Source organism: Dermacentor variabilis, chromosome 6, assembly GCF_050947875.1.
Source record: "Dermacentor variabilis isolate Ectoservices chromosome 6, ASM5094787v1, whole genome shotgun sequence".
Taxonomy (NCBI): Eukaryota; Metazoa; Arthropoda; class Arachnida; order Ixodida; family Ixodidae; genus Dermacentor; species Dermacentor variabilis.
The window spans coordinates 169,119,373-169,141,858 of NC_134573.1; the positions used below are offsets into that span (position 1 = coordinate 169,119,373).

The following is a 22,486-nucleotide window of genomic DNA, read 5'->3' on the forward strand; positions in this document are numbered from 1 at the left end:
CGCGCCCTAGCGCGTCGTCTGGCCGTCGTCAGTCGTATACAAGATGGCTTCAGGCAGCGTCAACCCGGAGCTGGTGCGCGAACGTGCGGCCGCTAGTTTTAATATTCGCGAATTGACACACCTTCTGGACGGCGGCAGCGAGAAGACTGAACGCAGAAAGGAACTAGGTGAGTGCATAGACTGGTCGCGACGGGTTTATTAACCACTTTTCACGCGAAAGAACGCGTGGCCTACTTTGACGGTGCGAGGAAGTTTTGGACCCGCGCGGCGACGGCTTACTTCTGACACGTTGAGCTTTCGTCAGCTGTTCTTGGTAGCTCCATCTCTTCAACGACGAATTCAAACCGGATAATGTGCCGAGTTTGTACTTGCCTGCTGACATTGGCCTTCGGCAACGTAAGCGCAAAACGCTTGTATCATGTCTCGCGCAGCAAGATCGACGTGATTTCGGTTTCGGACGTTGCGGTTTTGCACTGTCCTTTCTTGCTTTTTCAGACATGGTCGTGGGATAGCGAGTGCCGATCGTCCGCCTTTAGCGAGCCTGAGCATTTACGCGTCCAGAACCAAGGCCACAAGGTCACCACGACGCGAGTTACTAGTTTTTCCTTGAACGCCGGTTTGCTCAGCGCACCGTGCCGCCCGAGTTTCTGACACTCATTCTGGCCGCGCCCTTGTCTTTTCGTATTGCTACATTTATCCTCATATCGGTGCTATTAAAAAAAAGTTGCCCCGTCCCTACATTGTTGTGGATTATCTTTAATTTGCGCGCGTACTTCTGTGTTTGGTGCCGTGAAAATTTGTACGACTGCATCGTTCTATGTTATCCCGCATGAAGAATATTTTTTTCTTTCTCAAAATGAACTATCGCAAAGCAATACGTAATTAGTATTGGTTTCATAAGCCAGTGTACGATCCTAAGTAATGTTTGTAGCAACTTTACCTTCCTTTCCTTCATTCGGGGAAGTAGTAGGTGGAGCGATATGATCATATGATTGAAAAAGCTATATTGTGGTCTTCTCACTTTCTGTAAAACGCGAGAACATAATTCAGGCATCAAGAGTCGCTTAAAGATATTTTATGGGCCAGTGTCTTACTTCTTACTGTAAATTTTGCAGCACCTAACCAAAACAGACTGTGCGCTTACAGGTGACAAAGAAGAAAGAAAAGTAAACAAATTGTTTCTGCTTGATTTCAGAGAAACTCTTCCACGAGGACCCAGAGTTCAGAACCGATGTTCCACAGTGCTACCTTACCTACTCAGAGGCATATGCAGATGCACTGCAAAAATGTCTCAAGATTTACCAAAAAGCTATGGTCCTCTCTGATCCCAGGGAAATCTTGTAAGTGCACTTATGTACGTGTATACACTAACAGTAGCAAAGAATGCGCGTCAGCTTAAACATTTGTGGAACCGAACTGCTTAAGTTGGTTGCTGGGACCTCTTGCATGTCCGTTTCTTTAAAGGTGAATTTTCACTTCAGTTTAATGTGTTATCCAAAACAACTTGTTGCTTTTATTTCTTCTATAAAATGACACCTCTTGTTTGTCTTGTAGGACTGTTGCTGATGCAATCCTGCATGACTCAACTCCCGTGCATGTGCATTTTGTCATGTTTGTTCCGGCTCTTATGGGTCATGCAAACGAGGAGCAGCAGGCAAAGTGGCTCTCCGATGCCCTCACTATGAAAATCATTGGGTCCTATGCACAGACTGAACTTGGTCATGGTAAGTTGCTTGAATTTGTGCAGTCTCTGCCAATCTTTCCTTACATTGCTAAATACAGAAAAGCCTGTCCAGGGTTTAACTGCGAACGGTGAAAAAAAAAGTAGACAGGTTTTCAAGCAGACTGAGCTATCGTTGCGCCACAGATATGCGGGATGTCTCTCTCATGTATCAACAATTGCTGGCTTCAACTATTGCTCGACGTAAAAGCAAGATAAGACTAACAAATGCAAAGTTCACCTGCTATACTAGTAAAACATTTCCTGGGGCAAGTTGGTTCTGCTTTCCTTCTTTGTTGCCTGCCTTAATTTGAATAAGGTGCCACCTTAATTACCTCTCTCATGTGTCAACAGTTGCTTGTCTTAACCGTTTCAGTGTCACTGACATCAAATAAGAATGTGAGCACCATACCAAGAGAGCATTTGCCATTATCCATGTCAATTTTGCCCCTTCTGCCTAATCAAAAATAAACTGTTCGCTTTATAATATCCAAGAAAAAAGAAAGAAAGAAAAAACAATGCTGGAGGTGTGTCACCTCCACTATTGTCTCACATGAAAGCAAGATAAGGCCAACAAACACAACTTGTCACATGGCTCGATTTTAGTAACGTGGCAGTGTAAATGACCTCTGTATGTATGGCTGACAAAAAGAGCTGCTCTAGCCTAACCTAATAATTCACGCAGCCAGTTTCCTTGCTTTAGCAACCTTTTGTCAGGCGATATGTCATAATCAACTCTGATTGTGTGCTGAACTCTTTCTAGTTCATTATTCAGAAGAAGCACCTTTGCTTCTTGGAGCAAAGGAGGCCTGTTATATTTCCTATAAGGGGCTCTCATTTCTTGGAAATCAAGTAAAGTAAGCACTTCAGAGTGTGAAACGAGCACTGTTTTCATGCATTAACATGTCATGGCACTTCGATTATGATATGAGTCTTTTCATCCGTTGCCACAGTTCTGTGCAAAGCGCTTGGGCACCTTCTGTGTAAATGTGGAACTGATAGTCCGTAACAAACTTTTGTATCTCTTAGGAACATTCATTCGTGGGCTTGAAACACGGGCTACCTATGACCCCGAACGAGAGGAGTTTGTCCTGCACACACCGAACCTGTCCTCCATAAAATGGTGGCCTGGAAGCTGTAAGCATTGCTCAGTTATTTGCCGTTCGTGGATAAACATACCTGTATACTGATTTGAAGCTGCACTGCTTTTCAGTGGGCAAGACTGCAAACCATGCAATCGTGCTCGCCCAGCTGTACACAAAGGGAAAGTGCTATGGCATTCACCCGTTCATGGTGCAGATCCGAAGCATGGATGACCACACTCCGCTTCCAGGCAAGTAACTTTTGCAGGTGACAAATACGCTGTATTAACACGTGTACATCGCTATTACATATTCAGGGGGGGGGGGACCATTTTGCCCCGGATTATTGCTGTTATCAACTTAAAGGGGCTCTGTAATACTTTTTGAGCAGGGTTAATAAATCATAGTAGACGCGAGAAATGCCTCTGTGAACACCCGAGCCAAATATTACTCAAATACATGCAGCGGGGAAACCACAATGTCTCTGTAAAGATTGGTCGTGCTTTCCTATGGCTCTATTAAAGTTACGCTGTCTAAACTGCACATGATTACACCATGGCACCCTCATACAACTATAGTCTAGATGTGTGAAAATGTCACGAGAAATGTTAGCTTTATCAGTGGCAACAAAAGGGTCTGCAATCGTAACAGTGCTCATGATACCTTACACATTAAAAAGTTATGAAATACCACTTTGTTCAGATAATGTACACAAAAAAAGTAGTTTTGTACTTTTGGTATTCGATGGCCGTTGTCTTCTCAAGTTGTGCCGCGTCCTCCACAGCGCAAGATCGTGGCGTCACTGAAATGTCGCTGACCGCTACCACAGTGTGCATCCGCACATTCCAATGCATTTTTAGCTTTGTGTGTACAATGTGTCTTAAATGCAAGTAGATGTGCAGCGCGAACATGGCGTTTGTCATTTTTGCAGGCGGCGGAATTTGTGGGCGACGCACTTCCCTAGCCTTTCGCTGAAAATGAATGCAAAACAGTGATGTTGGTGTGCAGTTGGTTGCAGAGGCTGCGAGAGGGCCAAAAATGCACTGCACCTGCTACCGCAAGACAAGCAGCTTCTGCAAGCCTTGTTAGGCGGCAGCCTTCGAGCTTAGTTTAGCATGTCGGAATTGGAATGCATTATTGGAATGAATTGGAATGAATTGGAATGCAAACAACAATGGGCGAAGAAGGAAGCACACAGGACAAGTGCCGTAGGTGCCGAAATAGGAAGTATTGGTGTTCACGTGAACACCTAAAATGCTTGGTGCTGTCCAAGCGCCGAGCATTGCAGCTGCCATAGCCTCGGCAGTACAAGCTGTTGAAGGAAGAGCGGGAGCACCACGGACGGGATGAAAGGCAATCTTTGAATGCTGCTAACACCGCTTCAGCCAAACACATTGAAATACTTTCTTCCGCAAAATATTTCTAAGATCGTGTCCTTTCATCTGAAATGCTTTATACAACATAAATAAAAAGTGGTGCAGGGCCCTTTCAAGGGTTAAATTCTTTGCTTGTACTTCGGGCAGTGTTTTTTATTCTTCACTGTCACTACAACGTGATAGATGCAATGCACATTGCATGGGAAGTTAAATTATAGGGTTTAATGTACCAAAGCAAACCATGGGCTATGAAGGATGCTGTGGTGGGGGTCTCCAGTTTACTTTTGTCCATCTGGAGTTTGCTAACATGTTCCCAGAGCATGCATGAGCCGGCAACAGTCTTCAGTGTTGGTTTGAGATGTACAAAGCCGACTGCAGGCTGTCCTTACATGTTTATGCGAATTACGATATGCATTGTAAAAAATTGCTTTTTGGTTAGCTTGGAGATAAAGGTAGGCTTCATTTTTTCTATAACTTATTTTTATGACATGTTGCTAAAAGACCTGCCATGGTGGCGTGCTGGCTTTGACATTGCACAGCTAAGCCCGAGAGTGTGGAATCAAATCCCAGCCACGTTGGCCACATTTAAATGGGACCCGCCATGGTTGCTCAGTGGCTATGGTGTTGGGCTATTGAGCACGAGGTCGCGGGATCGAATCCCGGCCACGGCGGCCGCATTCCGATGGGGGCGAAATGTGAAAACACCCGTGTACTCAGATTTAGGTGCACGTTAAAGAACCCCAGGTGGTAGAAATTTCTGGAGTCCTCCGCTACGGCGTGCCTCATAATCAGAAAGTGGTTTTGGCACGTAAAACCCCATAATTTAGTTTTTTAAATTTAACATTTAGATGGGGCAAAATGTGAAAACCCCTGTGTACCATGCATTGGGTGTACAAAACTCGGGTGGTCAGAATCAATCCAAAGTCCCTCGCTATTGTGAGCCTCATAATAATACTATGGTTTTGGCATGTAAAACCCCAACTAATTAATCTAATTTTAATTCTAATTAGTTCAATTCTAATGTTGCCTTGCTTCCTGTACTATCTCGACTTACATGTATAGCTTCAGTTTCATTTGTTTGTTTTTGTGTGCAGGTATCACTGTGGGCGAAATTGGACCAAAGATGGGAATGAGGGCTGCTGACAATGGTTTTCTAAAATTGGACAATGTTCGTATTCCAAGGGAAAACATGCTGATGAAGAATGCCCAGGTAAGGGTGGCAATATACACTTGACTTCTCTTCCTTTGGCATGAATTAATTCAACCGTCCACAACAATCATTTGTCGTGTTAATCCAATACAATTCTAACGAATGTATCCTTTAATGTGAACTTCAGCTAGTTCAAACAATTCATGCATGTCTTCCTTAAGTAAACTTAATTGTAGTCGACGGCATTCTTTATCATCAGTTCACAATATTGATATGCGACAGCGTTCATGAGAGAATAGAAAAATTCTGTATTTCATTGTCATTGCAATATAGTATCAATTGATTTGCTAAAATGAACTGTTACTGCAATAGTTTTTGTGAATTGTAGTTCTAGTCTGGCGTTGCACGACTATGTTGGTGAATGTCGTGTGAAAGTAACTAGGTTAGCTAAGTCACATATTTGCTAGCACCTTGAAATATGTACTTTGCATAAAATAGTTATTCTGGAAGATCTGAAAAACCAACCAATCATGTTAAAAGACAACTGATACCAAATTTCGAACTCGAGATGATTGTGCTTTTCGGTTCCTCTGCATACATGGGTACCTCTGATCAAGTATTAATGATGAACATTGCCTTGAATATATCTTAATATAGTTTTAAATTCACCGTGAGCGGCTGATCTCAAAGTGCAGCAACTTGTGACATCATCGTCATCATCATCATCTTAATCATGATCATCATCAATATGGCACATTTAGTGGCTCCTTGGTTTCTTTGCATCGTTTTGCCTGTTACACAAGTATTTTTGATGTCATAGGTCGGGATACTTGAACAAAGTACGATGGGATATTTGCTGCTTCCTGTCAGACTGGTTGTCTGCTCGTGTCTGAAGATGCATATGGTGTGATCCGGTGTCCGATCCTGTGTCCAAATTGTACCAATTACTGTACCCAACTGGTTCCTAAGAAGTTCCATCAAGATGCAGCATTGGATTACACACCAGATGAACAAGCAACTCGCACAGATTTCGTGATTATTCGACACAGATCAACTAATCAAAGCATAAAAGTCAAAAACAAAAATTTTGCTGTCGGTGGTCGTTTAACACAGTTTTCAATACAATGTGGTTTATATTCGCTTTCATACTGGTGGCAGCATCAGGATTAGCTGCTTTTTTTTATGTTCTTTATAACAGTCTTCCCTAACCTTTTTTGGTTCTGGCAATCTCTGTTGGCTTCAAAACTCTGCACAGGGATCACAAATGCTAACTGTGCAAGCTACAAACAAAACTAAGAAGGATAAAATGGATCTATATTTTTATAAGGACAGGCTCTCACTTGCACTGAATTTTTCTTAACAGTGTGTTGCTATAGTGTCATCATTTACTAATTCGCCCAAACCAGCATCTAGCTGAAAATCTACCTGCAGGCATATGCTGTGGTTTAAGAAACTGCAGTCAGCTCTAGTGTAAGTGAAAAAATAGTCATTCACGCTGAATTACACACATACAATGACCGATAGGCTTGTCAACATAAATTAATGTAACTACAGCAAGCTCTGCAGCCATGAGCCTTCTTGATGCACTTCTCATTGTGCTTCATTAAGCTTGCTACGAAAGATCTTCACTCAGTACACAAGGTAGCTGGGTAGTTGCACACGCATTACACAAGTGACAAACCAGCGTATAGCTAATGTATGTACGTGGTCTTTTTTTGCCTAAGCCATCTTCTGCACTATGTGTCACAGTGCTCCCTGTGTTCCGTAATATTCAACCTGTCCATCAGAGAGAGTGGTGGGCTTGCGTAGATTGGCAATGTTGGGGAGGTACATTACAGTGATGAAGATAAAACAGGCAGAGCGCGCACATGGCGTCAATTTAGTTGCTTACTGAATAGACACACCAAAATGCTGTCTGCAAAAATCTCTGGCTTTTTGTTTAATTTTCTTTTTTCTGCAGGTAACAAGAGAAGGTGACTACGTCAAGCCTGCAAGCGACAAGCTCAATTACGGCACCATGGTGTTTGTGCGAGTACTTCTTTTGGACATGTTTGCCTTCAACATTGCGCGGGCATGCACAATTGCTGTCCGATACAGCGCAGTGCGCAGGCAGTCTGAAATTACTCCGGGGTGAGTGTATGCTGTTGATCATTGAAGGCCAAGCTAATCATGAGATGTGATGACAGACTGCACATGGTTCTATGTTGCTTAGCTTAGCTTACCTCAATACCGAGTTAGCTTCTCATATTTGTGACCCACAGAAAGATAGCTGTTGCTTAATCTGCATGTCTAAAGGGCAGCTAAGGGGCTTCTGGTGACACTTCAGCATCTGGCAGATAAAATTCTGATTGTATAAGGGTATCCTGTGACACTTTTATAGAGAGGTGTGAAATGTGTTTGATATTAGGGGCTATCGCCTCAAAAACCTGGCCTGACATAAGTTTTTTAATCAGCTTTGTATGATCATCGTTACTGACAATCATGTGCTTGCCTATCATCATCACTTTTCTTGCGATGTTCTGACATAATTTTAGAACGTCAACTCGCTGGCCAGCTGCTTCTGCGTGTAGTTCAGTGCCCTGAACTAACATAGCGATAATTATCATGTGTTTATGACACAATATTAAAGGCAATATGTCGCACTTGCAGTTTCATATGGCATTGCACCAAAGCATTTTGGTCAAAAGTAGCCATGCATTACGTGTGGAGGGCATGGGCTCAATCTCTTCTAGATGGTGCACCGTCTTAAGGAGTAATAGCACAAAACTTATGTCTGACTTCTTTTTTTCATTTAGGTGACAACTTTGTAGTCATCATAGGAGGTTTCAGTCTTTTGAGCCTACAATAAATCATTCATTATACCATGATTAAACCTCTTGCATGCCTTGGACGCGTTCGTCCACGTGTTCCTGGTAAAGATGGCCCTGGACATCTCAATTGGCCAATAGTAATTTGCATATTTTAGCGATGCCATGGACGAGCTTAGTTTTGTCTCAGTGTTTACTTCTGCTTTTGGTAGATGGCAGCACACAATTCATGGGAAAGCGCAAGCAGAAGCAGATTTTTGCTTTTTGAAGAAGTAAAACTTGTTGGCAACTAGGCTCTTCAAAAAGGATTGGGCCATTTTTGGTCAGAATATGAAATCATAGCTTGCACAGAAGGGGTTAATATAACTATTTCAAAATGCAGACCACGTGCAGTGTGGCTTCAAAGTAGGGCCCCCTTGTGGCATATGGAAGTAGGAAGTCGTCATTGCATGGTATCATAAATCACTGATGTGCGTGTCATTTAAACCTGTGCAGTGTTTGCAAGCCACAGCATGACTGTGTTGCTGAAAGTTCGGCACCCTCCACCAATTCTCTACATACAACATTGCATAAGCCTTGTCCTATTCTTTTTTTCTCTGGTAAGGGACCTTATTCTCTAGAAATATGGAGCAGCCGTCCCAACTTCTTTTCCCTGTTCTAGTGTCAAGTGTGCAACTCTCGGCAGAGTGATGATAGTGTGGCCAGTAACCATTGCACTAAGCCAATTTATGCACGCATAGTAAGTGGGTGACACCATGGGATCACCGCCATCTGTGGCATGGCAAGGAGGCATGCTTAAAGCTCGAACCAATGCCACAAATGGTGCATGTTTCAAGAGGGTAGCTTTACATTGTTATAATTATTCATTGTGCTTTCAAGGAATCAAGCCATTGTAGCATGTTCAAGGGGTCAACAGCCATCCATTAAGAAAAAAAAAATTCTATGCATTCTTTTGTTTCAGTGGCTTGTTGCTTCTTGATAGCTTGTGTTCCGTAATGCTGCATTGTTCTTGTTTTCATTTTTTAAATAAGGCTTGCTACTCATGTTACTTGAAAGTTCGACTGCTTGCCCGCATGCATTTGCAGGCAGGGCGAATGCCAGATCCTGGACTATCAGGCACAGCAATACAAGCTCTTCCCTCTGTTGGGCCTGTGCCACGCCCTCCGCGGCATGTTTGCCAACCTCATGGAGCTTTACAAGCAGGCCAACCAAGACCTCGAACAGGGAAACCTGCAGGCATTGCCCGAGGTATGCATGCCTGTCTCTCACCGAGAGGCCACCTGCAACTACTCCGATATAAAGCAAGAGCCTCCCAAGCATCTATCTGGAAAACAGTGATGTGTGCATCCGTGAGGCACTGCACAAACAGATTACTTCCTTTTATGCTCATGGGGGCATGATTAATCTTTACAGTAATGGCAGTAATGGTTGCTAAGGTGAACGGCAGAACATAATGGTGCAAATGGCAGTTTGCTTCAACTACACTAGCTTTTTGTCCCAGCGGTTCAAATGGACACACTTCCTTTCAATAGGTTTGTTTTCCAACTGTGGACATTTTGCACTTCGTGCAAAGAGCTCTCTGCTCTTTGCAGGAGCCATGGAGATGAAACACACAGCTTGAAAAACAAAAGGCTAAAAGGGGGACATGGACACTACAGACTGATCTCAAGTTACTGATCTATTTTTCATTGATTTGTGCACTTCGTTTATGGGCTTTTCCTCTATTTTAGACTATTTAGAGGGATCACCACTACGTTCACCTTGATTTCGCACTACCTAAAGCTGCTTTTGCCTTTTCCCTTCTCAGCTACACGCCATCTCATCTGGCCTGAAGGCCTTTTGCTCGGAAATGGCAGCTAAGGGCATTGAGACTTGTCGGCTGGCCTGTGGGGGACACGGGTTCCTCCTCATCAGTGGCCTCCCTAGACTTTACGCAACCACAGTTGCTGCCTGCACATACGAAGGGGAGAACACAGTCATGTATCTCCAGGCTGCGAGGTAAGCTCACTCACTTTGCTCGCATAGCCAGTTTTACAGCGTCCGCTGTTAAAGGGAGTTTCACCAGCTTTCATGGCATAGCTGCTATCATCTTCATGTTGCCATGTAAGAAGTTGCTTGCTGCAGCAGCACTTGAATGTATGCTAGAATGGCATTTGCCATTGTCTGCCCGTGGTTGTCTTATGTCTTATTGTCTTATGAGGGCAAGTGGGTTGCTGTTGAGTGTAAGATTTAGCGTAGGAAACGGCATTTTGCTATGGCATATGTAAAGAGCTCGGAATAGTGTTTGCTCCATTTGCTTCATTACACCGGGGCTTGCGTCATCGTGTTGTCATGTCACTGCCATCATCATTGTTGTCGTCATCAGGCTGCTGTTGTGCTGGCATTATCATCTTGTCACCGTCATCATCGCATATTTAAGTTTGCACAAGCTTGCAGGAGTTCTGCACAAACTTGGGGGCATTAGAAGGAAGGGTGTATCTGTGGTCACATTAAATGAGTTCAAATGTGGAGGTGTCGCAGGAGCGTGCTGATTACTAACTTGTTTTGTGTTGGTAATTCAGGTACCTGCTGAAGTGCTTGGCCCAGCCCCACCAGGTTTCGAACAGATCAGCCTTCCACTTTCTGCTCGAGCCCAGCACACTGAATGTGGCTCCTTTCAATGCCAAGCTGAAAGGGCAGGCAGCTATCAGGCAGCTCATACCATTCTACCGGGCAGCTGCATACAAGTGAGTGTTGGCATTGCCTTTTCCAGCATTCATTGGATTGCTATGTTTAGCAGCTCAGTTGGGCAGGACGTGCAGCATAGAAACAGCCATCACTAATGTCAGACTGCAGCTGGTGTTTGCTTGATAAAACGCTATGTTAACGTTTGTCTGTAGCTGAACCTTACTTGACAAATAGCATGTGATCAGATGCCTGAAGGCTGTTTGCTCAGAAATGGCAGCTAAGGGCATTGAGACTTGTCACCTGGCCTGTGGTGGACATGGGTTCGTCCCCATCAGTGGCCTCCATAGACTTTTCGCAACTGCAGCGTGCAAGAAGTGCGCAAGCTCCACAATTGGAAAACAAACCTATTGAAAGAAGACAAAATGCCTTAAAATTTGTGTGGTGACCAAATAAGCAAGGATCAAGAGCACGTATATTTTTTAAAAATCAACACCATCTTCGACCTTAGCAGACATTCACACACACTTCTGAAAGTGTTTGTTGTGTGTTCCATGGAAGATTAGCGCATGCTGACTTCCTTATTAAATTGCTTCATTTAATTTAAATGTGCTTCACCTGCTGATGTACCCTTTGACACACGAGAATAAGCAGACAAATGAGTTTCATTTGGTCACACCTTGTACATCTTGTCTACAATTGTATTCTCTCAAAGCTGCAATCATGTCCTATGAAACAAAATCATGCTGCCAATATTCGCTCCAGCATATGAGCTAAATGAAAGCCACGTTCCCAAACACTCTGTTACAATCTCCAGATGTTGCCAGCCTCTTTCGACCTTATTGGACACTACTAATGTGCAGTAAAAAGTCACACTACTTGCCTCCTCTATGTGTTTATAGTGAACAGTGCTGCTGTTGCAGCCAGCCATAGCAACCTTCTGACTAAACTGCTGTTTATATTATATTTGGTATCTTCAGATCATCTATGTAATCCTTCATACCGAGCGAACTGATTCCGGAGGGCACTGTGGGTCTAAGTAGAAGATGTCTTTTGCAAACCAAACAGCCAGCTGCTTTTCGAAGCAGTAAGAGGGAAGGAAGGAAAATCTGAGGGTAACTTCTGGTAATGCAGCCAACATTGCTGCCACCGTCGGCTGCGTTTAGATGTGAAACATGGCGGCAGTGGATACGCACGTGGATGATAATTATCATCGCTGTGAACGGAGCAAGTCCCTCCTTTCCAGCGCAAGCACAGGAACGGGCGGGTTCACATGACGGGAAACAAACCAGATTTCTCAGCTGCTCCCAAGGCACTCTTAGGAGCGCCTCTCTGCACTCTCATCTGGAGATGGGCAATCAGAAAGGACCATCAGAATGTAACCGGAGTGCCCCTCTTCGACCACTTGAACTAGATAGGCCTTCGAGGAGTGCTTTAGGGGGGCTCAAAAATGACCATCCGAAAATGCCAGTTCTTTTAAAAAAGTCTCACTTTCGCCAGAAAGGCGAAACATTGACTGCAATAGCAAATTATCAGACAGCCATACGAAGTAAGGATAGCACTCTTATTGGCCGTATCAACTTGTAAACATTCACTTGCTAACTAAGTTAACAAACATCACTGTGTCAAAAGCTTTACAGTAGTCATAATAGATGGCATCGGTTTAAACGTTCAGCGTCAGCAAAGCATACATTAACACATCACAGTCGATGACCATAGACACTCGCTGTCAAAACTCTGGCATGAGTAAGCATGGCAGCAGCAGAGAGCAAAGTGATCTTCGTGCAGTCTGTTGCTTCAACGCAAACTCGGCGTGGAGAACACACAGCACGCACAGAGCTACGAGCCGTCGACGTACCTAAACTCTGCTCCCAATGTAGATGACTCTCAACATACGGCCGCACGACTGCGTGCAGCTACCATATACACATTTGCAGCCGGCGTAGAACACCTGCCTCCCCTCCCCCTCGATGCCTCGCAATGTTGGGCGTCTCACGCGCAACGGAAGACTAACGGAAGCGAAATGGTCGGTGTTATCGCTCTTGGACTTTATACGGGACATCACAACAATGTCGATGGCGATGGAAGAAGTGCGCCTGGAGTGTCTGTTTAATTGTTATGGCAATAAAACACCAATTACGTGCAGCCCCCAATTCAAAGAGCATTCCAAATAAACCAACAGTGTGCTTCATGTGTAATAATATAACATAAGTTTGATAATTTTTCTCTTTATAGGCATATTCACCGGGCTCATAACAAAGTGAGGAGTCTGGTGAGCACAGGACTTACCCAGGAGGTAGCGTGGAACCATAGTCAGGTTGATCTGATCATCGCATCCAGGGTGAGTGAAGGTTCCAACTGCCAATAAACAGTTTATTGGAGCAAAATGCTGTGACTGTAGTTCCAGATAGTGAAGTGCAACGTCACGGAAAACATCCAGATACAGTCGAAAGCCTTTACAACGAACTGCTTGGTGCCTCCAAAATCATTCGTTATACAGGTCACTTTGTTGTAAAGCTTGCGCACCGCATAGCTCACAATAGAACCGAGACAGAATTATTCCTTCATTATGCAAGTCATTTCATTGTAGAGGCACTCGACTGTACATACACTATTGTTTAAGACAATCCATTTCGTTTTGTAATACGACATTTAGTCAAACCATCATACATACAGTCATGCTGGCACATGTCTGTATGTTATGTAAGCCATGGAGCACCTTTCAAAAGGTACTCAAGGAGCACTTTGTTATTATTGTGAACAAGTGCCTCGGATGTTTCTTTCTTCTACTTGTGACATCACTGCCACAATATACAGCACTTTCAGACTTAAACCAATTTCTAACCAATCATAGAATGGCCTCACTATTAAAGGACAGCGTCTCGCGAATCTCATGCTGCAAGAATTTCTTGAATCCTTCAACTATAAGTGGAGTTATCACCCCAACACCCAGCTTCCTCTCTCTTCGTCTCTGCTAGCGCGCTGGAAGCTACCCAGCTGAGCAGCCAAGAGGGCAAAGCCCTGCCCAAAATTTGAGTGTTTCGGCAGTAAAAGGGCTCGTCGCGACAACCCGTGGCGGCTGCTATAGACTGTTGCTACGCAGCAAGCTGCTTGCTATCTCGGAGGCGATGCGCAACAGAAACAGCTACGTGCAATCGTCATATGTAGAGCAGCAGTGCAAAGATGTAATGACTTTTCTGTCTTTTTGAGATTGCAGACATATATATGTTTAATTTATTAACTCAAAATTAGCACTTATGTGTTACAAGAATGCTATTGCTATCAAGAAATCAACCAGTAACATTGGTAGGTCCAACTGCTTGCAATGTCGCTGTGTGACAACATTGTGGAAGTGAGAGCAAGCAATTTTTCATTGTTTTTCACTCCCTGCTCCATGCAGCACAGTAATTATTTGTTTGACATGTTTTCACAGCAGCCTCTACAACAGATCAGCAATATTTTCTATGCTGATCATATCTCTCAGTGAAATCCCTCATAGCGGATTTTTAGCAGGTATATGCACAAATTTTTAGCAGATCGTTGTGGATGATGAACATTGTTTCAGTAAAGTTCTTGCAAGAAAAAAAAAGGAACTGGAAACACTGATGATGAGTCTTGTCATCCAGGCCACTATCCACTACTACATGGGCCTGAACTACCTCGACTGGTTGGAGCATGCCGCCATATCTGAGCAGCTCAGGGACGTCCTGATGAGGGTGTGCCATCTGTACCTGCTGCATGGCATCTACGAGCAGCCGGGCCTCTTCCTTGTGGTAAGCCGTCTTGCATTCACGACTCCTAAAGCTTCAGGCTAAACTGAAGAAGCGCCAGTCCATGATTCTTGTGCTAGCACGAGAACACTGGGACATGAAGATTAAAGAGCCCCGAACCACCTCTGATAATTCGAACTACAGTTGCGTGCTCTTCTCCATGCTTTTCTGTTCCCTTCTTTACATGGTTTGACGCCAACAGAGTCGTGCAGGTGGCACAACCACAGTAAAAGCTGCCAATCGGCAACCCTCCCAGAATGGCTGCTTTCCACGGCTGCCAATAGGTGGCGACACGAGTTTACGCTAGCACTGCCTTGGCAACAGCTTGCTTCCCCATAAGCTAATGCAATTCAACATGTTTCTTTTTAGAGCGTAGCTCTTAGGTGCCGTTCCTGCATCAGCGTCCTCGGCGTAACTGAGCGAACAAGCATAGCAAAGGGTGAAAAAGTGAACGCTGAACGCAGCGGGGAATGAAAGATGGAAATAGCGAAGAGGAAAGCGGAAAAGGGTATGGCGCAGTGTTGCACAGGACAGGCTCTGCGGCAACAACCGCTACGAAATGATACCAGAGTAGCGCGCCGCCATTTGGCATATGGTGAACACATCCACCGATACCCAATATGTAAACAAAGTGCTGCATGAGCGGAGGTCTGTCTGCGGCGGCTGCTGTGAATCATGCCCACGCGTCACCCACGTGCTGCCTCACGATCTCATGATTGACAAGGCAGTCGCACTACACTTGCACTCCGTTTGCAACATGCCGCACGAGACATATTGTCCTCACCAGTCACGAAATGAAAGCACTTATAGACCTGCACTCAAATTTCGCATTAGGGAGTATTGTAATCTTTGGTTATTTTTTTTCTTAGAGATCACGAAAGTAACTGTACCACATGTTTCATTGAATGATCTGTATCATTAAATGTGATCTTCCCACAAGATTTGAGCAATTAGAAAGCGGTAAGTGCATGATCTTTTTTCTATGATTTTCAGTGAAAAACACACCCCTGTACTATTTCAACCATGCAAAGCCCAACAAATAATGAATAAAAAGAAAGCATAGGGGAAACAAATGGTCTTTTCTTTTGATTCTTCTTTCTGTTTCTTTGAGCTGTAAATTAGAAGTTTACATTAAACCTGCAATAATGTTCATATTTCTAATTATAAAAAAACTTAGATTCTTGCCACCAGGGGGGGTCGAATGTACATCATCTTCATGACATGTGTAGTGCTCTACTAATCAATCTATGGTGACAGCTGTCCTTTCGTCCACTTTTCTTGGATATCTGTGTGTGTATTAAGGGAAGACGTTGCCCTTTAGAGCCAAAAATTGAGCCATCTTTTTGTTCCCCTTTGCTCCAGATTGGCGCAGTGAACTTATTTTTGCTTGTTTGTATCCCCATATCATCCTTGATTGACTGAGCCTTTGCCATAATAACCATAATTACATTGTGAAATTTCTTTTCCTTGTTTTCTTAAAACAGCATTTCTGACAGTGTCACCATTTAGAAGTGATGATTCTCTTGTTCTACTTATACTCGTGCAATAAACTTTCTTTTTGTCAGAAAGGTAGTAGGCGTATAGTATAGACAAATGTTATAACAGAAATATTCAAAAATTTATAATTTGTCTTGGGCATTACTATGGGTTCCATACTTTAAAAAGTTTGACATGCTCTAACTTTGGTTCAAATCAGTCTAGCGCATTCATTGTTGCATCAGTGCATGCTCTGATCACTGAAGACCATTTTTATATGTCGATATTTATTACACCATATATAATTTAGTAAATAGCCCATCTCCAAAGAAGCTGTATATGTATATATTTTTTTTACTTACATGATATTTGCTATGCAAGAAAACTGAATAGATTTATTAAATTAAAACACGTAAATGCATAACAAAGCATGTTCCATCAAAGTCCACGAAATAAAATAACATGTTCTTAGATGCAGTGTATCTAGCTCTGGGAGCATTAGCCAGGGCCACTCATGGGTAGGGTGGCAAGTATGGAACATTCACTAATCTGATGGTGTGTGTGGCACGTGGCGTTAGCAGGCCAACAATCCCTTGTATGCTGCCTCAGGTGTCAGAAATGCCAGAGTCAAGACCCTCACTGTGCAACGATTAAGAACAATTATGGGAACTAAGAGGTACATCAGTTCTCTTCCTTTCCAATTGCAGTCATTTCTTGGAAACATGTAGTTGAGCGAGAAAAACATATTTTAATAGGTGCTGGAGATGTTTGCTTGGCCATATGCCTAGCGTGCTACTCCAGATTAGGGTGTGTTACTCCAGATGATGAGGTGACAAATGAAATGACGCATTAATTCATAGCACACATGGTAATAACTAACTTAAAGGGCCCCTCACCAGGCCATACAGCAAACTTTGGTTATACACTGTAAGTTGTTTCATGACCTCTAGGGAGTGTTCTGCGGCAAAAATTTTGCAAGTAGGCTCAGTAATAGCCGACATAAAAATATTTCAGTGCCACAAACGCGTGATTTCAGGAGGCGAGCTCCACTGCCAAGCGAGACACTCTCTCCACTTGCCCCATCTAGCCTCCGCAAGTGAAATTCCTTCCCTGCATTCTCCTACACCAGACCTCGAGGACCATATGTCAAGGACCCTGCCTTCATTTTTTTTTCTCCTCGCTTTTTTGTGACACAGCGCACTTCCGCTGACGGCACTGCTTGCGAGCAGTCACAATTGTCTTGTTTTGCGTGCTGTGCACAATGACATCTGTCTAGCAGTATAAGTCTGTGCTACACTAATACTGAGCCAGACACTAGCGGATCACAGAGCATGATCCCGCGCTGGAGCACAGTAGAAAATGACATGGTTTCAATGCCTGCGTGTGCGACTGCACGACGTGTGAACAAGCAGACAAAATGAAAGTACATCTCTCTTGCTGTGGTGCGAAGTAAAAAAAAAAACATGCAGACATTTAGTTTGTGTGTGTTATTGTTTCTCTAAGCTTTAATTCATCTATTCTAGCAACATATTACACAAATAACAAATGCTGCCTTGAATAATTCTTGAAGTCACGTGTGACCACAAGCGACATCACAGCGTGAACACATGTATGTAGGCACACTAGCACGTGTACGTCATGCTCCAGCTTGAAACGCGGCGGCCGCAAGGAGAAGGAAAAACGCCATTCAGTTTAAAATTTCAGGTCTCTCCATGGCGCGTAGTGATGTAATACTTCGCAGACACGATCGTTATCATGCATTGTATGTTCTGCGCTTGTCAGCTCAAAACAGCCAAAACTCGTGAGGGGCTCTTTAAGACCAGTGTCTCTGAGGAAGTGCGCCTTTGTTGCCTGCAAAGCACTTTCAACACTGTGCCAAGGTCCAACTAGTCATGGTGGAGCTCAAGGGAGCTGCTGCGTAAATTTAGAGAAGATTTTAGTTACCCTTTAGACTGCAAAGCAAGTGCAGACACGTAAAAGATGAGTAATGTCATTACACGTGTTGCACACATTGCACTGTGACAGATTTGTCAATAGCAGTTTGTGCAAGAAGTAGTTTGTGTAAGCCACATTTAACTGAACACAGTGTAAACACATAGGGTCTTGCAAGTCCGCTCGGCATGTGAAGGTCACATTTGATGAGGTGGATACTAGTACTACTACTAACAGGTTTGTATTTTTACTCTACATCACACCAGATGGCATGCCAAGAACACCATGCGATGTAGTTCAACACGTGCAGTTTACTTCTGGTCTTGGCTTCATGCTGTGAAGCAGAGTACCATGTTGAGGGCTCCTATGAATGCTGAGTCAGCGGTCTCATTATCCTTTTTTATGCTTCTGTTTGCCTTGCAGGCAGGCCTGAAGGAAGAGAACCTGGAAGAGATGTCTGGCATCATCACAGAACTGTTAAAGAGCCTGCGACCAGATGCGATTGCCCTGGTGGACGCCTTTGACCACCACGACATGGTGTTGTGCAGTGCACTCGGCTCCTATGATGGCCGGGTGTACGAGCGCATGTACGAGAGTGCCCTCAAAGCTCCTCTCAACAAGACCCAGGTGAGCTGCTTGTCTGCGAGCTTGCCACATTTCACATTCACTCTGTCTAACCTCCCACAGTGTGCTCACTGTATGATAACGGTAAAATGTGCTTATTGCCTGTTTCAGCTAGCACAAACTTGGTCTTCACTGAGATGTAGCCCTTGTAATATGTAATTGTTTTTCGCTGTGGCAGCAATTAAGAGTTTGAAAAAGGGTTTGCTTTGCGTGCGACACCACAGCGTACGGTGTTGGTGTTGTCATCGTTGTGCAGTTGTTTTCATGTCATGTCATGACACTTTCGGCAGTTTGCACAGGGTTGCAAGAGTTTTGCACAAAGTTAGGGCCTTTAAAAACAGAGGTAATATGACTGCTGTGACAGTAAGTTAGTTCAAAGTAGAACAAATTGCTATAGTCAACTGCCTTCAGTTCTTAGCATAGCATACACAATTCACAATACACACTATCTATCACCTCACGACAGGCTAGGTCTGTCTTGCTTCACTAGAACTGTCAAACAAAAAACACTCAACAGCAACGTGGCATCTGAAAACAGGTTTGGTAATCTTCTAGGATGAAGCCGTAAAAGAAATTTATATTTATATATACTGCATTCTTGCACGTATAGCTCACACACAAAAAATGTAAGATGTTAGGTATAACGTAGATTGGCCTTTATGTACGACTTCATGAAAATGTGCTTATGGAAGCTGCACTTAAGTTAAAGCAAATACAGAGAAGAATGTTTAACTGTATTTCTCCTACTAAGTTCCGTTATTAAATTTTGAGTGTTTGGCACATTGCCTCACTAACCCCTCCCCCTCTTTTGTAAAGGCTTAATTAGTGCTGTCATTCATATTCAGGAGTAGATTATGCATTAGAATATACGGCATGCAGGTACTCCTTCATCTTGATTCTCACTCTTGACACTTTCCTTTTAGGTGCACGAGTCTTACCACCAATTCCTGGGCCCTCTTATGAAATCAAGCCTTTGAAGAGGACTGCTCACCTTGCAAAACACTTCTCTCTTCCATTCCCATTTCTCTTGTACATGATGTGCAGCTCCTTCTCAGTTTTAACCTATCAGTCACGTGTTTTGTGACAGCTCCTTGGTTCGGTTGCTGTACTCTTTTAGTATTTTATCTCCTTAACAATACGCACACTTTTTTTAGAGCAAAGCACATTCTCATTCTTAGTTTGTGTCGATGGAGTACTGCCTTTCATAGACAGGTGCAGAAATGTGCTGTATGACTAAAATTATTTATCATTTACAGTACTTGCGGGAAAGCTGAGCTTCCTTGCACTCGATGCAAGTGTTACTGAACTGAGAGGTGCAGTCTGCACTCAGTGCTTGTATACTCTCAAGACAAGTGTGTGCATAAGCTGCAGTGGAGCAATGTTCTTCACTGCTTATACATTGTGTAGGTTTTTGCAGTGGCTGGATACATGGGCATACCAGGTGACAGGTTGAATTCTACCTGATTTAAGATGTAGTGCAGAGACAGAATGAAGTTCGTGCTTATTATTTTACATCAATCGAATAATATTTGCTCAACTTGCTGTGCGTGTACAGCTCTGCTGTGAACTTGACATCATGATTTCAACCAGCTGGGCAAAGCTCACAGGAATTTGAAATCGTGCTGGCAAATTTTATGATGTACACTTGCAGCTAAGTATACCAGAAGCACCGCATGTCTTGTGCTAAAACAGGACGCTGTGTACAGCCAATTTAGGGCTAGCTTTGCTGTTGAGTGCCATTCTCTGGCTGGGTGCAGACTGAAATATATCTCGCTTTGTACCCACAATGTCATTTGCGTTCAGGAACCATTCAGGAGAGAGACTCGCTACCCATAGTTGCAAATGAAGGTCACATTCGAACTAGCAAACAAAGAAATTGACATTAAAAGGCCGTAATGATAGATTTGCTTTCCGATGTCATTGTGTGAACCTATAAAACTGTGATTTTGACAGCAAAATGAAGTGTTGCTTTCTCAAAAGGTCACAGCTGGTTGATATTTCATGTCGTTTCCCGTAGTGTTAGATTAACGCTGCTTTTATAAAGTTCTATATAGGGAAGATGAGCTGAAGCTAAGTGTTATTGCTGAAGCTTAAGGTTGTCAGCAAGGTTCAGCCTCCGTGTAAGAATCCGCAGCCCATGTCATAAGCAGCTACTGCAAACAGTCACCTTGTCTTACGTAATTATGATGGCCACCACAACACCTTGTATGCATGTGCATGCATACTTTTGCCCCTGGGTATTGTGATAAATACTTTTGATTGTTCAACGCCTATACCTCTGGTCTTTGTTCATGCCCATCTTTATGTCCTAGCCACTGTTGTTACTGTGCTATAAACAATCTCTTTTTTTTTTAATGAAACAAAGTACCACCATATAGCACAATGTGCTAGCAACAGAACAAATGGTAAATTTTGTACAATCATTGAAGAGTAAAACGCGACAATGTCGTGTTGCGGCCTTATGTACATGTTGTAATACACTGGGAAGCTTTTCACTCATGCTTAGATTTAAGTTGAGGATGTTGAGGCAACAGAAACACATTTGGTGACTTGCAAGTATTTGAACATTCTTTAAGGCACACGCGGCCTGTCAGCAGGCTCAAAGTCATTTCCCAAGAAATGATATCTGTTGCTAGGCACTGTTTCAGGGCATCTCTGTTCACGTGGTCAAGCTCAGAAGAGTTAGGAGTGGTGCTCCTGTTGATGTTTTCGTGCTTTGCAATGACAGAAATCCTTACAGTGGCCCCATACGACCTATGAGGAAGCATTTTGCTCTTACCCTCTCTGTTCAAATACCACTGACACAAAAATTCATTCACAGGGCATTCGCTGAACTCATGCGAATAAAATTCGTTGCATTTGAAGACAAAAGTCAAATGTTAGTGACTGCTAGGATTCTATATCTCTCATTATAGAAACTGAAAAATACAGAACTGTTAAAGCAGCACATTCACAACCCTGAAATGAAAAGATTCTAGTTCCATAAATAGCATGCGACAGAGCATGTAAGACAAATTTACCCCATTAAACTAACATGGTCAATTCAGTGCATAAACTAAATAAACAGTGCTTTATGTTAACTGTAAGTTAAGTTAATGTGAAGCACTGTTTATGATGTTTTACGCCAATGTTGCTTGCAGAACAGCAGTACTGTCTACTGTCATGTGGGATGTGTAAATTTTGTCAGCTTTAAATTGCTGTTTACATAACTATTCCATCTGTTTTTGTGGTAAAGCTTGGTGTTAACACTGTGCTTCAGTTTTTCAAAGCTGATTTCGGTAAATTTAATAAGGGTTCAAGTACAAGGCACACACGAGCCTCTGGAATCGGATTGCCTTTTAAATTCAAATAAATTTCATTCAAACCATTTTACTGGTTGTCTAAGAAGAGCATTTGGAAATTTCATACATTTGTATAGGGAAGGCAAGAGCTAAAGGTTCCTCGTACCACAGACTGTGTATAATGCACTGAAGTTCACACACTCTCATCATTGCGTATCATTGCATATCATTTGCTGCCAAGCATCCATCCATAGCAATAACATGTTGCCTAAGTGGTATTGCCTTTCATGCTAGCTTCTACACATGCAAGGCATGTCCTCTTGAGAGCTTTTATACTGAGCAATGTTTTTTGTGACATGCAACACATTCCGAGAGCTTCTCGTAACATGTTTTTATAACACGTGCAATTTTAAGGTTTGTGATACTGTACTACGCAATACAAAATAAAATGGGTATTTTACAAACCACCTTGTTGTACTTGAAGTGCACCATTGCTTCGATGGAGCTGGCTAACAATGCTGATTATTATGCTTTCATGTCAGAAACTGTGACAAATTTTCACAAGGAGTTTCATCTTTTGTGTCAGTCCTTTTAAATTTCGGAG

The 22,486-nt window shown here is 43.1% G+C and overlaps 1 protein-coding gene across 1 annotated transcript; it reads left to right on the forward strand.

The window, feature by feature from the left end:
* The first annotated feature begins 6 nt into the window (after nucleotides 1-6).
* On the forward strand, nucleotides 7-22,349 carry ACOX1 (acyl-CoA oxidase 1). Its single transcript, XM_075696683.1, has 14 exons — nucleotides 7-167; nucleotides 1,196-1,340; nucleotides 1,555-1,724; nucleotides 2,750-2,857; nucleotides 2,934-3,053; nucleotides 5,273-5,388; nucleotides 7,289-7,458; nucleotides 9,221-9,383; nucleotides 9,943-10,133; nucleotides 10,697-10,861; nucleotides 13,035-13,140; nucleotides 14,426-14,572; nucleotides 18,401-18,604; nucleotides 19,525-22,349. The coding sequence occupies exons 1-14, from the start codon at nucleotides 44-46 to the stop codon at nucleotides 19,576-19,578; spliced, it is 1,983 nt and encodes a 660-aa protein (XP_075552798.1). The 5' UTR covers nucleotides 7-43; the 3' UTR covers nucleotides 19,579-22,349.
* Nucleotides 22,350-22,486: the final 137 nt, after the last annotated feature.